General features: G+C 43.6%; 1 protein-coding gene across 1 annotated transcript in view; it reads left to right on the forward strand.

Annotated features, from left to right (window-relative positions):
- The window catches only part of LOC147722977 (band 4.1-like protein 4B), a 747,062-nt gene that overhangs the window by 704,951 nt on the left and 27,155 nt on the right, over window positions 1-14,956 (forward strand). The window contains exon 7 of the mRNA XM_086965373.1: window positions 566-723. Coding sequence (XP_086821499.1) covers window positions 566-723 — 158 coding nt within the window. The remainder of the gene's footprint in view (window positions 1-565; window positions 724-14,956) is intronic.

Genomic DNA, 14,956 nt, shown 5'->3' on the forward strand with positions numbered 1-14,956 from the left:
TAAAGGTGTTTATAACCTCAGGGAGGGGGCAAGTATGCATTGAGTAAGAGAAGTGCAATCGAGAATGGGCTGATAGGTATGAAGTTAGAGGCACAATTTAAGTTCTGCCTGTGGGGTAGAACCGAAACCATTTTAGAGCTGTAGTCTATATTCCGGTATCCTATAGTCCTTTGAGTAGGAGTGGAGGGGCCACAGTCTCGAAAGCTGGGGCGACATCTGGTAGACTGAGTGTGGCCTCTGTATTAGTCCTGCTGTGTTCTAGAGATCAAATATAAGTAGGAATTATAGACAATTTGAAAGAGAAACCCCCACTCCCCACTAATAACCACCTTATAATTCATGAAAAAGCCGTAAGCAAACCTAAATCATTCTGAACGTATGTTCCTTTGTTAATTGGTTGATATGTTGGTAGAGAACATTGTAAACCTTTTAAAGAGATCAGCTTTGCTCTCATTTTCTTAATTCATCCATTGCAGTTGTGAGAGCATTTTTGATGTACTACTTTGTTTGATAAAAGTGGAATTTGAGGAAGTACTAAACAGTTCTGGGCTTTATATTTTTGCAGTCAGAATTGATAGAAAACACTCTTCAGTGCTATGCTATGCAGCATTCCCCCAAGAGATTATCTCCAGTTCCTATGACAGCAAGGAGACCCTCCATGGAGATGGCATCAGTACTACAGACAAGTCATTCATCGCACAAGCCTATATCTTTAGTAGACAGGTAATGTATTATTCAACTGTTTCCTTAATTAGTGTGCAATGTAATCTATCTCTAAGTTTGAAACAAATGTCTCCAGACCTTTAAAATCAACAGATTTGTGTTCTATAACCTTCCTTTCAGATCCTCCGCCAGACCAGCCCTTAAGGCACTCCACTGGTTGCCAGTGCGAGAGAGGATCGAGTTCAAGGCTATGTGCATCGCCCACAAGCTCCTCAATGGACAAGGCCCTTCTATCCTAGGAGACATGGTTACCCCGTACAAAGCCCCGAAATCTCTGCGCTCGGACAATGAGCGACTGGCGAATGTCCCCAAGTTTAGGAGGGCACGTACCGGAGGTCGCCGCTTCTCAGTAAAGGCAGCCTCCCGATGGAACTTGCTCCCCCGCAGTTTGCGATTGGAACCCTGCTACCTTCGCTTTCGCAAGCAGCTCAAAACACTGCTTTTCCGTAAATAAATAGGTTTTTCTCCCCCCTCCCCCCTCTCAACCAACCTTACAGGTTTTATAGCGCGGGGATGCCTCCGGGTCACCAGGAGCTCTACAAATCTTTAAATAAATAAATAAATAATCATGCCAAAAGTTTCAGCGTGCCGCATTGCGAGATTGCTGGTTATTGGAGGGGATAATACCGGACCAACAGTTACCAATGTTGGCTGGTTTCTCTGGCCCAGTTACTGGCCTTCAAGAATTTTACAAACCCAGAATTTGAAATAAGATACGGGACCCAGAATTACCATGTCCATTACCACATGTGATTCCGAGTCCCATTTCTGCACATATTTTCGATCTGCCTTCAGCAGAGGGCAAACATTAGGGGCGTGCAACATGTAAGTACAACACTTTTTGGCAAAGTTATGCAAAATTCAAAAACTGGAATTTGGTGCTGTATTTTAGCGCAAAATGTATCCTCTTAATATGCCGACATAATAAAGATTTTATCCAGACCGAGTAAAGATACCTGCAGTTATACATTCAACTTTTAAAAACGAGGACAGATAAAAGTAGAATTGCTTTTTTCTATAGTTTATCTTTTGCAAAAACAATAATTATCTGGAATTCTGTCTCTTGTAGCCTGTTGCTCATTGTAGTATAATAGTGCATATTATTAAAATAAGATACTGATATAGTGCTTGAAATTGTAGTTTTCATTATCGGATATTTGTAATCACAAATAGATCCCTCTTCACAACTGGAATTCTTGCTGCAACAGTGAAATCAAGGATTTGTACCATTTTATTAGATGAAATATGATAATTTTCTTTTCAATTCTATTGGTCTGCCATGTCCCTCCTCTTTCTTTGTGACACTTTTCTGGCTAGAGAGTGACCTCCAACTCTGCTGAGGAAGTGAAATTGGAGGGGAAAGAACAAAGAAGACAGATAGGTACAGTAAATGGTATGGATGTAGAAGTCAAGAACAGGAAAATAAGCTAGAAATGAGGTGGAGAGATATAGAGGTAGAAAGAGGAAGAAATAGGTAGAGAAAGAGAGAGATGTAAGGTTGTAGTGTGTGGTAGAATGGAGCTAGACATAGGGCAAAGGAAATGTAGAGAGAGCGGGAAGGGTGGGATACATCTGATGGGAGATAGAGAGGAAACTATGGTAGAAAGAGGTAAATTAGAAAGAGGTAGAGGAGCAGAAATGTTGTTAGAGTCTGGAACGAGTATAGATGGATGGATCTGTTGCATGACTGTAATGGGAGAAATTTGATCCAATTCTGGGATCTACTTAAGTGGGGTAATAGGCCACAGTCAAAAACCCCGAATAACCACATTGAACCTCAGCAATGGATGTCATTCTTCGAAGCAGAGTTTAAGGCATCACATAGTAGCAAAGATGCCGCCCCACCTATTTTATTTGACAATCCACTGGAGTTTACAAACAGAGAGGTGGAGTTAGTGTTGAAAATAATCCCAAGTTGCAAGGCTCCAGGCCAGATTGTATCCCTGCCGATTTATTTAAGCAGGACCAAGAGTTATGGGTCCCATATGTAAAGCTATTAGTCAATGCTATAGCTTGTGGAGCTCCGATCCCAGCATCTTGGTCCGGAGCAGAGATAATACCGATCTACAAGAAGGGAGATCGATCTGCTCCGGCCAATTATAGACCCATAAGTTGAATTGATGCTGTGCAAAAGATTGTTGCACAATTGGTATTGGGCAGGATTCAGGGATGGATGACTGAAGCGGACATCTTGACACCCTTACAGGCAGGGTTTCGGTCTCACATAGGGACCCTCTATCAAGCCTTCAGATTTGTATTAATTTATTGGAAGGAGGTTACCCTAGGCGGGGTTATGCTTTTCGCAGCATTCATGGACTTAAAATCTGCTTTCGATCTTGTCCCAAGGGTAAAGTTGTGGGAAGTATTACTGAAAATCGGGATGCCCAAAGAGTTAGTTGCCATTTTGGTCAAACTGCACGAACATACCCATGCACAGGTTCATTAGGGCAAACCAGGTGAGGTTACTGAAAAGGTTGAGGTGAGCAAAGACGTCTGACAGGGGTGTGAGCTGGCTCCCACCCTGTTTTCCTTATTTATTAATGGGGTGGTCCAGTATTTTACAAACCACTCAATGGATGCGCCAATGTTAGCTGGCATGAAAGTGCCACTGCTCATGTTCACCGACGACACCTTGCTAATATCCAAAACGAGACAGGGATTGCAGCTGGCACTGTCTCGTTTTGAGGTGTTTTGCCGTGAACATGAGCTTGTGGTGAACGTAGTGAAAACCAAGCTTATGGTGCTCCATGGGTCAAAGTCAGTTACAGCACGCGTCTTTATGGATGGCGAACTATTGGAGCAGACTAATGTTTTTACCTACCTGGGTGTCACATTTAACGACAAATTGAGTTGGAAGCCCCAAGTTGATATCTTAGCGCTAAAACATGCTCAGCTAGCTGGTGCCCTGCTTAAGGATCACAGGTTGTCTTTAACCAAGCCTGTTGTCCCTATTGTTAAAATCTATACAACCAAAATCTGCCCAGCCATCCTATATGGTGCCGAAATCTGGGGTTTTTCTAACTTATCCTCACTTTCCACTGCCCAGAAAAAAATTATGAGATCAATAGTGGGTTTGCCCCAATCCTCCCCTCGAATACCATTGCTTTTCGATCTTGGTTGTCAGGCATTTGAAGATGTCACCTGTTATAGACCGCTGGCATTCTGGAGGCGTCTCTGGATTACTCCGGAGCTCCACCTGTATGCCAGGGCGTTGTTGGAAGTAAGGGGGCTAAGCCATTCTTATAGGATCCCATGGTTGACTGGTGTTCAATCCCTGTTGACTGATATGGGGATGAGGAATCTTTGGGATCACCCAGAGACTGCGGAATTTCCATCCAAAAGGTTCTACAAAGCAGCATACTGGGAGTTGATCAAAGTCAGGAGATTCTCCTCCCATATCAGCCCGTCTCTGTCGAGGAATTTCCTTGACATCAGGGATGAACCCCTTCTGGAAGGCTATTGGGATCTTATAACGAAACAACTTGATTGCAAGCTTTACCATCAGTTCAGGGTAGGAACACTACCACTTTGATGGTTAACAAGCAAATGGAACCCCACTACTAGTAATAAGTGCTTATTTTGCCAAGACCAGATAGAAAATATTGATCACTTTTTATTTGTATGCCCCCTTTATCACAAACCGAGGAGCACCTAGTTGAAACCAGTATGCCTGCACATGGGAACCAGATCAGGAATGGTTGCAAAGAGAATACTGAAAACTGATTCTTCCAACCTCGCTGTAATAGGAGTAGCTAAGTTCTTGAGCTGGGCATGGGTGTTACGTGATAAAAAAAGGGGGCAAAATAAAGATGTCAAGCTCTAATCTGGGCCCTTGAAATCAGGGATTGGAGTTGGTTATATTCAACAGAATTTATAACAATGATATTAATAGATGTTCAAAGTCTTTATGCTGGTTTACATATTTAATCTTTTTTTAGAATTGGTTTTAAAATGTAAATATATATGTATTTATTTATTAACTGTGTTGGTGTAATATCTGTAAGTTTTAGATTTTCATAACTTTTGGTGTATTCTTTTATGGATAAAATATGTAATAATTTGATATCCTCTGTCTTTTATGATGAAGAATCGCAATAAAGACTTCTGAAATGAAATGTTGCTATAGACAAATCTGGGAGATGAAGTAGTGAGCAAAGTAGAGAGATATAAGATAGAGAGTGGTCAGGTAGAGCGGGACACAAAATGAGAAGACATTGAAAGACAGTTCAGATAGCAAGAGTGGTGAGGCAGAGAAAAAAAGTAGAGAGGGTAAGAGGGGTGAAGAGTAGAATAAGAGATGAGGGTAGAGAGAAAAGAAGATCAGGTTGATGGACCGAGGTTTGGTAGAGAAAAAAGGGAAGTGAACTTGATGCATAGGCAGTACGAAAGAGTGTGAGGTAGAGAGTATTGTATGATAGAAAGAGATATAGACAGAAACGTGAGGTACAGAGACGTATAAAGAGCAAGTGGTGAAGAAAGATGTGAGTTAGAGAGGGCACGTGAAACATAAAAGAGGTGCAGAGAGAGAAAGGGAAGGTAATGACAGGCTTAAAAAGGAAGCAGAGAAAGAGCAGTTGCAAAAAGGGAGAAATGAAGCAAAAACTGTGAAGCACTGAGAACAAAGGTAGAAAGAGTGAGGGGACATGGTGAAGTGAAGTAGTGAATGAATACTGAAGTATATTAAGAGGTTAAGTAGTGTGAGGGAATAGAGAGAGATGCGGTAGTAAGAGAGAGATAATACAGAGATAAATTAAGTTGAAGGAGAGTTGAGATAGAAATAAGGGAGGGAGAGAAAGAACTGAGAGGGAGGTTAAATAAAGAGATCTGGAGAGAGGAAGAAGTGAGGAAACGCAACGGATGAGTTTGAGAGGTGAAGTATATGGAGCACAGTTACAGGGAGGTGGGATTAAAAGAGCACATTTAGATGAGGTAGAGAAGGCTGAGAGATAGAGAGTGGCAGTGGATAGTTGTCAGTGATTAAGGATAATATTGTTATTCGCCAAAAACAATATTTCCAAATATACTATATCCCCAACTGTTGCAACTAAGGTACTAAATCATACTTCTGGTTAGGACCCAAAGGAAACAGCAGTATGGAAAAAGACTTCAGAGACACTTGGTCGAAATTGTGCCACAAGCAACATAGGGTAGTCTTAGAACAACTGCTTCAAGGGAGAGAGAGACAAAGAAACATACCTTGTAAATCAACAAACATGAATATATCACATCACTGGCATTTATAACACACCTCTCGCTTGATGAGGATATAATCTGACTAGCCACAAACCTACCAGGAACCAGGTCTGGAGTCGAATGGTGGAGCATCTGCCGATGCCAAAATGGAGTGAGGTAGCACACTGTTTCAGCAGATGGAGAGGTTGCAGCAGGGCTGATCCAGAATGTTATAGAGCATCTGCAGAGATGGAGAATCGAGGCATACGTCTAGCTATATGGCACACAGAGATAAGAGAGCACACAATCCTACCCATAATGACCCACAAGTGCAGTAAACAACCAGAAAGTGAGCACTAGCATAGCTTGCACGTTCCTAATTCCATCCTTGTCAAGCCTGACCTCTTCTGAACTGAAAGGAGGATCTTGACCCTGTATGCCTGAGTAACTGGACTATGCTGGTGCTAACTTTCCTGATTTTCCAGATAGTAACCCCTCCCCACCTGAAGAACTCCTCTCACTGGATTTTAAACTGGTACCTGTTTTCTTTGGATGTAGCTGATGAAATTGAGACACCGGTCGAGAAGCATGCATAGAGTATTTGGTCTCGAAGGATCTTTCCAAGGCATCCTACCTTTTCCAAAACATTAAATGCTGGAGCTGACTAAAATGAAAAATGGAAACAAGAATAGCTTCCACCTCCTATGGATGTTAGCTGTCAACTAATATGCAAGGTGGTAGTATTTCTAACGTAGTGATTGCAGGTTTGATTTAAGACTTACGGAATATGGAATATGGATAGCATTGTCTACCTCTCAGGTAATTCAAGCTGCACCAAGATTATCATACTAATCTAAAAATAGACAAGTGACCTATAATCCAAGGATCAAACTAAGGGTGGGACTGTGGCAGTTGTAGATATTTCAAAGACAGATCTACTTTACCTCCAACCTTGTATTATGGAGCAGGTCTACAATGACTATCAGCCTGTCTGTTATATTTGACTTTGACCTAAGCAGTGCAGCTAGACCATGTTTCTAACTTCCCCATGATGTGCCTAAAGAGACATGTGACTTATTTATATTTAGTAGGATAAATACATGTGGAGGAGGTGCAGGGATATGTACCAAAAGAACACTAGGAGGGAGAGGTTCCCACAAAGTATTGCCAAGAGTTGTAGACAGATTCTGCTGTGAAAACCCAGTTGCTACAATCATTCTGATCCACTATTTGAAGGCACTTGAGATATTGTTCCATGGTTTGACGCATCCATGATACCACGTAGATGGAAAATGTTTAACACCTATGGCTTTCATCATTTTCTTTCCAAAAATTGGCAATAAATTGAGCTTCCCTGTCAGTGATAATGACATCAGTCAGTCCATGAAGATGTACTCAAAGAATATTTGAGCTAATTCCATTTACTTTGGCAACCCTCTCAGAGTCACAATCTTTGAGTGAAATAATTCAACACCAGCAACAACATCATAAACCCTTGTGATAATGGTAAAATGTTTGCAGTACTCCTGTAGGATTATCTGTCTGTTTTGCCCTGAAGGCAAACTGAACAATATATGATATAATCCTTGAAAGATATGGCATATTGGGCCTCCAAAAGTGTCTTTGTAGTAACTCTTGCACCTTTCAAGGACCAGAATGTCCTACGATAGGAGAATCGTAGCGTCACTTCATGACCTTAAATTGCAATCCCTGATGAGGCAAATAAAAGGCATCTTTCCAGTATTGGGGTGTTCCTCTTTTCTTTAATCTTATGACGCTTTCGGCAGCCATTACTCACTGTTCATCTGCCATTGCTGGAATCAGCCTTGGTTCATACATTGATCTACAATTTCTCTTTCTTCAGTGGTAACTGATAATATGTTATGAGCAGGCACTGAGTCTTTTCTTTCTTCACCATTTGTAGACAATGTATTGGACTTGCTTTGGCTATCTTCTTGTCTATAGGTGATGTTATGTCGAAATTAGGAGAATAACAAGGCCCATTTCTCTTGCCTTGTATTGAAGGACTTCATAGAACTTGTTAAACCTGTCCCTCTTAGTGTGGTCTACCCCCAAACATTTTGCAATACTCCCCCTGGTTTTGCTGAATTTTTTTTGTTGAGTTTAGGACTCTGCACATGGTGAAATTGGCTTGCACAGAACTGGCACTTTTAATGTACTTGTAAAGTGATACTACATGTACCCCGGGCCTTTAAATTAAATGCTTTCAGTGGGCCAGAAGCTCATTGTCTCACCCTCTTAAGTAGCCCTTTACACATGTCTCAGGCCTGCCATTGCAGCCTGTGTGTGCAGTTTTAAATTGCCATTTCGGCCTGGCAAAATAAACTTTTAGCCAGGCCAGAACCTTCCTTTTTAATACATATAGGTCACCCCTTTGGTAGGTCCTAACCAGCCTATAGGGCAGGGTACAATCTATTTAAAAAGCTGGGCATGTACTTTAAACTTCAACATGTCCTGGTAGTGAAAAACACTTACATTAATTTTTTACTACGGCAAATACTACCTATCTCATAGAATAGCATTGGGTTACCTTGTTACAATTAATAAGTGATAACCTTCAATTGGGAGCAGGTAGTGTACGAAATTGGGTTTCTGATTGGGGGGGGGGGGGGGGGAAATCCTACTTAAGCAGAAACCACAATCCTTGTCAGGGTGAAGTCACAAGCAAAGCCTAAATTAACCTGTGCAGAACTGAGGGGTGATTTGGGCTCCAGTGGCCCTACCTGTTTGGAGGGAGGCCATAACATTCCACCATACAAGCCAGGAGCCGAGCTTGCAGTGTACTGCACAAGGGGGGCAGGTCCAGCCACATGCTGAAAAGCACTCCCTGCTTCCTGTCTGCGCACGTCTGGACCAGGCTGTGCAGAGCCCACTCTCTTTCGCTTTGTTGCTTTTCAAGTTATCATCCTTTGTCCCTTTAGTAATTGCCATTTGTTATTAACATGGGCAAACACAAGGCTGGTGGGGGGGTCAGCGGGCACAGCCGTCATCCCTAGCTCCACCACAACCATTGATAATATGTTTGAAAGGGCCATGGGGATAATTTTGAAAGGATTAATGCTGACAGAGCATTGACTTTTACTTGCTTGTGGGCCGACTATATGGTCTGCTTGGGAAATCCTTCCCCGAGCAATGCTGCATACCGTCCTGACCCATGGATCCCTCCTGCTTATCAGGACTTAGCTATCAACGGAATTGAAGGCTACCACTCCCTCAAAGCCCCATTAGCATTTTATCAGAACACAAGCCTGTGGTTAAAAGGAAAAAGGTTGTTACAAAGTCACTTGTGGGGGCCAGAAGATCTAATGCCACACGACAGGGCCAACTTTCCTCATGGCGTCTTAACCAGTCACATACTCAATCGACGCAGACATCGTCCTGTGTTAATTCAGCCTCATTTAACCAAGACACCCTGTGTGAAAGATCGTGCCCTCTTTTAGAGGACAAGCTGAAGCCTATTAAGGCCCAGTTAAGTCACATCAAAAGCAACATGACCGACATTAGTCAAAAATTAACAACTCTCGAGAATGCCAGGTCTGCACCAATAGCCTTGACTAATTCAATGGCAAATAATAGGGCAATTCCTCAAAGTCAATCTGTTGTAAATAATGCCATTAAATCAACTGAAGGTGACTGGTGACTGTAGGAAGGTGGATACCTGACTATGGTTACCCCAGATTTTTTGCCTAGTGTTTAGCTGGTTGTTGACTTAGTTGGCCTGGGATCCTGCTAATCAGGGCCCCAGGCTATCTGCTCTGTCTTTAAAATGGACTCCATGTACCCTAGGTACATCTCCAATTGGATACTGGGTCACCTTATGAGCCCCTGTACAGTGTACTATAGGTACCCAGGGCATAGGTGCATCCAAGGCCTACCAGGGGCTGCAGCATATCTTTTGCCACCCCTGGCTGGCCATCCAAACTGACACAACTGGCTGATCACTCAGCTGGGGCAAGGTGGTGTAATCACCCCTTGCTTAGATATAGTATACCTATGTCTAAACCTATATCTGGACACATAGACACCTATAAGTCACTCCTATGGCAGGACGTAACAATCCTAGAGGCAGAGTGCTTGGTTTTATGTATGTTTATGGTGCTCTAGCATGAGCTGAGCCTGTCTGCAGCTTTCGGAACCATGTCCTTATAGCTGTTCTAGGATATTGCCATATCATATACTCTTAAGTGCATTATGAACCTTGCGGTTCAATGCTATCTTTGGTTTTGCTTTATCAAAACATGTCGTGTAAGGTGTCATACGCTTTGGAATACTACCCCCTCGCCAGTCCTGGCGACAGGGGTAGCATTCCACCCTTCTAGAGGGAGAAGACATGTTACTTTCCTTAAACGCGGTTAAAACTAACCAGAGCCTCAGCATCACAAAATGGATGCTTCTGCCACAGACACAAGTCTGGCCTCCTCCTGCTGACCGAAACTCCGGCAGGCGAGGCCTGGATAAAAGGTTTCCTGTCACAGGGAGGTGCTAGCACCACCCAGACAGGAGATAGTGGATTGGGGCAGGGAGGGCTGAATGAAACTAGACACTGCCTTGGGCACACAAGGTGTCCCATGCAAAGTCCAGTTCAAACCGGTGCTGGGGCACTCCAGCCCCAGCTCTGGCGTGAAACTGGACAAAGGGAAAGGGGTGTAACCACCCCCTTCCTGGGTCCCACCCATAGGAGGGACCTAGCAGGAGATCAAGCCCCTTGATTTGGAATAAAGGTAGAAGCTGTGCCCATAGACATTAGATCATCCTGACTGAAACTTTGATACAAAACTCTGGACCCTTCGACATCCTACTCAATGTAGAAGACTGAAGAATCTCCCTTGTGGTCAAGGAGTGACCACCCTCACAAGCAGGCACCATCAGCGCTCAAAGGTTTTCTTAGTTGTTGCTCCCGCCGGAGCTCGAACGACAGAGACCAACAAGACCTGGACTCCCAGACTTCAAACAGCCTAATCCACAGTCCGAGCAAAGCTGTGACCCGTGGAGGTGATGTGAGTCGTGGGACCGGCCATCTTGGAAAGCCAGCAAAGTGCTTCCTGTGCAGCTCCCAAGGCATCCTCGAAGCTGTGCATTGGGGATTGAGAAGCCCCAGCCCAAAGCAGCTATTGCACCAAAGATCACCTCTCCACACTCACCGAGTGCTGCGTGGGGCCCTTTTGCATTTTTCCTGCTTGACGCGTTGTCCGGTCACTTGCCCGTTGGCCTGTGGCCTCTGTGACACCGATACTTCAAATTTATACTGCTGGTCTGATTGCTCCAGACAGGCCCTCGCTCCCTGAAAAGGAGCAGCCGATCAGACCTTGCTGGTCCGATCCAGAAGCCATCTCCGAATCCTGCATGGGTTGCATTTGCCAGGGCCTGTTGACTCCGATTCGAGAGCCAACACTGCCGACAGCAAGAGCCTTTGTGGGAGAGTTTGTGTCCATCTCCTGGTTGTCTTTCGATCCTTCCTGGTCCACGTGGCAGCGGAGACAAACTTCACAACATCAGCTGATCGCAACCGAACATCGCCTGGTTCCTTCCTGGTTCCATCCTGGTCACTGGCTAGTGACCCAGACTCTGTCCCCTCTGCTTTCAGGTACTCTACATCTTTGATCCACCCTTGGATCCAACCGGACTCTTCTCTCCTGGTCGCCTGCAGCATCTTTTCCTCCAGGCTCCATGGAACTCCATGATGAAACCCGACGCACTTTGACACCTATGCACCCGCTTCCTGTGGGTGAGGTAATGAGAGTACTCCGATGCTCCTGTAGTGGTTTACACCTCTAGTGTCCTAGTTTTAAGTGTTTAAGTTCTAGTCCAGTCGGAAGACTTCCAAATCAGTAACTTTCTAACTTTTACGCACCATTGACTTCTAATGGTGCACACGGTTTCCTATAGACACTGCACCCGTATCCTGTGGGCCTTCCCCCGACCTAACCTTCATTAGTCCAGTGTAGCCCCAGCGATTCTCAAGGCCCTAGGCCTTACCATTGTTCGTGACGTGGTTCTTATACCACTATTTTAGTATATGGTTTGACGGGCCACCCGCCTATCCATAATTGTGCAACTTTTGTATGTTATATGAAGTTCTTTGTTTAACGCTTGTGCTTCTGTCCTCATAAAGAGTACAGGGGATTATTCTAGTAATAAATACATATATTTTATAATATATAACTTGTGTTGTGTCCTTTCATTTGATGTTAAAAGGATTGCATATGGTAAAACAGCTTTGTGCAGATGATGTTGTCCTGATGGGGCATATACTCAGAGCTCTGCACCTTTTTATTCATGGGTGTGTTGAGTTTATAGCCCCACTTGACCTACAAGCCGATTTTATTAAATCTTATATCATGGCCTGCGGCCCTAAGACATTTTGTATGCCCACCTTTTTAAAAGAAAAGAGGATTTTAAATTGCACTAATACTTTTTCATATTTGGGCTTAACATTTGCTGCCACAGGATTTTGGGCAGCTCATATGACGCATTGTAGGATAAAATTCACAAAGGCAATTGCACTTTATTTAGTTTACCCCAGCCCAGAGGAGGGAATGCCCTGTCACCCTTGTTGCAATTCTATAAAGCACAATGTATACCCATTGCAACGTATGGGGCTGAAATTTGGGGCATCCGCAAATGTAATATTGTACAGACCGACGACAAGAATAGGTTTTAATGGCACCTATTTCGCCCTCTCATCTGATCTGTCTTAGAGAATTGGGCAGCCCATACATAGAAGACTACTTTAGAGCCCACCTCCCTTTCAATGTCTGTTTTTGGGGAAAAATAAGGAGGCACGCCTTACCAGAGACAATATTAAGGATGTCCTTAGCTGCAACAAAAGCTGTGAGATCCCCTGGCTTGCCAGTGTGGAAAATAGCCTATGTTCGGTCCATTTTACAAGGTTTCTACGGACCCAGAGATGCACCTTGACATTAATTAAAAAATATTTATGCCAGGCTCTGTATGAATTAGCTGATATTGAAAGAACGCTAATTGAGAGGTGGAAGACGAGTGTAGCTGTCTATATGAATTTTTAACCTTCAGGTCAGATTGCGGGATACATGACCACACCAATGGGGCACTGGGAACAGCGCTTACTGTTCCACTACAGGGTAGGCAAACTGAAATATATGATATGTTTCCCATTGGGTTTTAACTCCAATCTTGATTCCCTGCCATGCTCCAGTGATGGGAAGTCTGGTCAAACAATGCCGGATTTAAACATTTTCTGTGGATATTATGCTATGTACCCTAGACATTTTTTGCTTCATTTTTTTAAAAAGTGTTATATTAGTAATCTCAGAGAAGCTCTAAATGTACTTTTCCAATTTATGAATGATAAAGTGACAATTGATCTAGGTGCATTTCTAAGGGCAGTGGTACGAGCTTGTAGGTCTACTAATACTGAGTTGACTTGCTACAGTGTTTGATGTATCAACTGTCTGTTATCTTTGTGAGAGCTAGTATTTTAGCTGACTGGTTTTATGAACTGTTTTATTTCATATGTATTTTATCGCATGTAATTTTATACTTTTATGGATACTTTGGTATTCGAATAAAGGTTTAGAACTTAACCTGTGCTCAGCCCTCTGGTAGCTTGCCAAAGAGCAGTCAAGCTTAGTTCAGAGATAATGTGCAAAGTACTTGTGCAACACTTCAAACATTAACACAGTAAAAACACACCACAAAAGGATCCCACACTAGTTTAGAAAAATAGAGTTCTTCTTAATAAATAAAAAATCCAATCAGCAAAACTGGAGATATGTAGGTTTTAAGATTTCAGTGAAAATAGCACCAGAAAGCACAAAGAGCCGACTGTGGATATCTCGTCACACCGGACTGGGACAAATTCACAAATTCAGCCAACCACGAAGGAGCGCAGGCCAGCTACAGGGTCCGAGTTAGGCCTGCTTTACAAGAGTACCTTAAATCCAGGTTTGTGGAGTGTTGCAAGCTTCCGCGCTGAGGATACGTTGTGCAGCCGAGGCAATATGTTGGTTCCGAGTTGATTCGGAGGTATGACGCGAGGTACTGTGTCACTGTCAAAGGCCCCGTCAAGGAGGGCTTGCGATGCGAAGTCCGGAGTCAAAGATTCATTGTGCAATAGAGGAGATAAATCAGTTCCAAGGAGCTGTAGGGCAGTGGTGCGAGAATCTTGTCGTCCAGGCTGCCATCAATGAGAGATGTGTGGGACTGCATCGGGAAAGCTTCTCACAGGCAGCGGTTCAAATGCAGCTGCGGGATCAATGCAAAGTATTTTGTATCCGAAGTACCCTCACAACAGAGGCGATGCATCGGTTGCAAAGGTGATGTGTTGAACAGCAAAGGCGATGCGCAGGATCTGCTGGAGAGACGCCATGGAGGAGATGCGTCGGTTCTGCTGGAACAACAGATGGGCTGGCAGAGGACCTTCAGGGGGTGGCACCACTTTGAAGGTCATACTCACAGATGGCAGAGTTCAGGTGCCGGGTACAAGGTTGTTGGAGCCTTCTGTCCCTGACGTTCTGGTCAGGAGGACAGCCAACTAGCCCTTTGAGCCACACTAAGTCACTTGACCCAGAGACAGTCTAAAAGCACTAAATGGCTAAGGCAGGAAAATGACAACTTTCTAAAAGAGGCAAAATTATCATTTAAAATCTGACTTCACCATGAGAGAGGATTTTTCATTACATTCCGAAGACACCAAACATGAACTGATCACCTGTTCCCATTTGGAAATTACAGCTTATTAAGTGTAATAAGGTAACTCCAATGCTATCCTACGGGATAGGTTGGCCTTGCAGTAGTGAAAAAAGAATTGTCTGCGTTTTTCACTGCCAGGACGTGTAAAACTTTTCTACTTTTTAAGTACACTGCACCCAGCCGTCTGGGATGTCCAGGGCCTACCCTAGCGGTGACTTATATGTATTAAAAAGGAAGGTTTATGCTTGGCAAAAGTTTATTTTGCCAGGTCAAACTGGCAGTTTAAAACTGCACGCCTTGGTGCAATGGCAGACTGAGATATGTTTAAAGGAGGTATACATGTGGATGGCTCAATCAGATAATAGTGTGT

Source organism: Lissotriton vulgaris, chromosome 4_1, assembly GCF_964263255.1.
Source record: "Lissotriton vulgaris chromosome 4_1, aLisVul1.2, whole genome shotgun sequence".
Lineage (NCBI taxonomy): Eukaryota > Metazoa > Chordata > Amphibia > Caudata > Salamandridae > Lissotriton > Lissotriton vulgaris.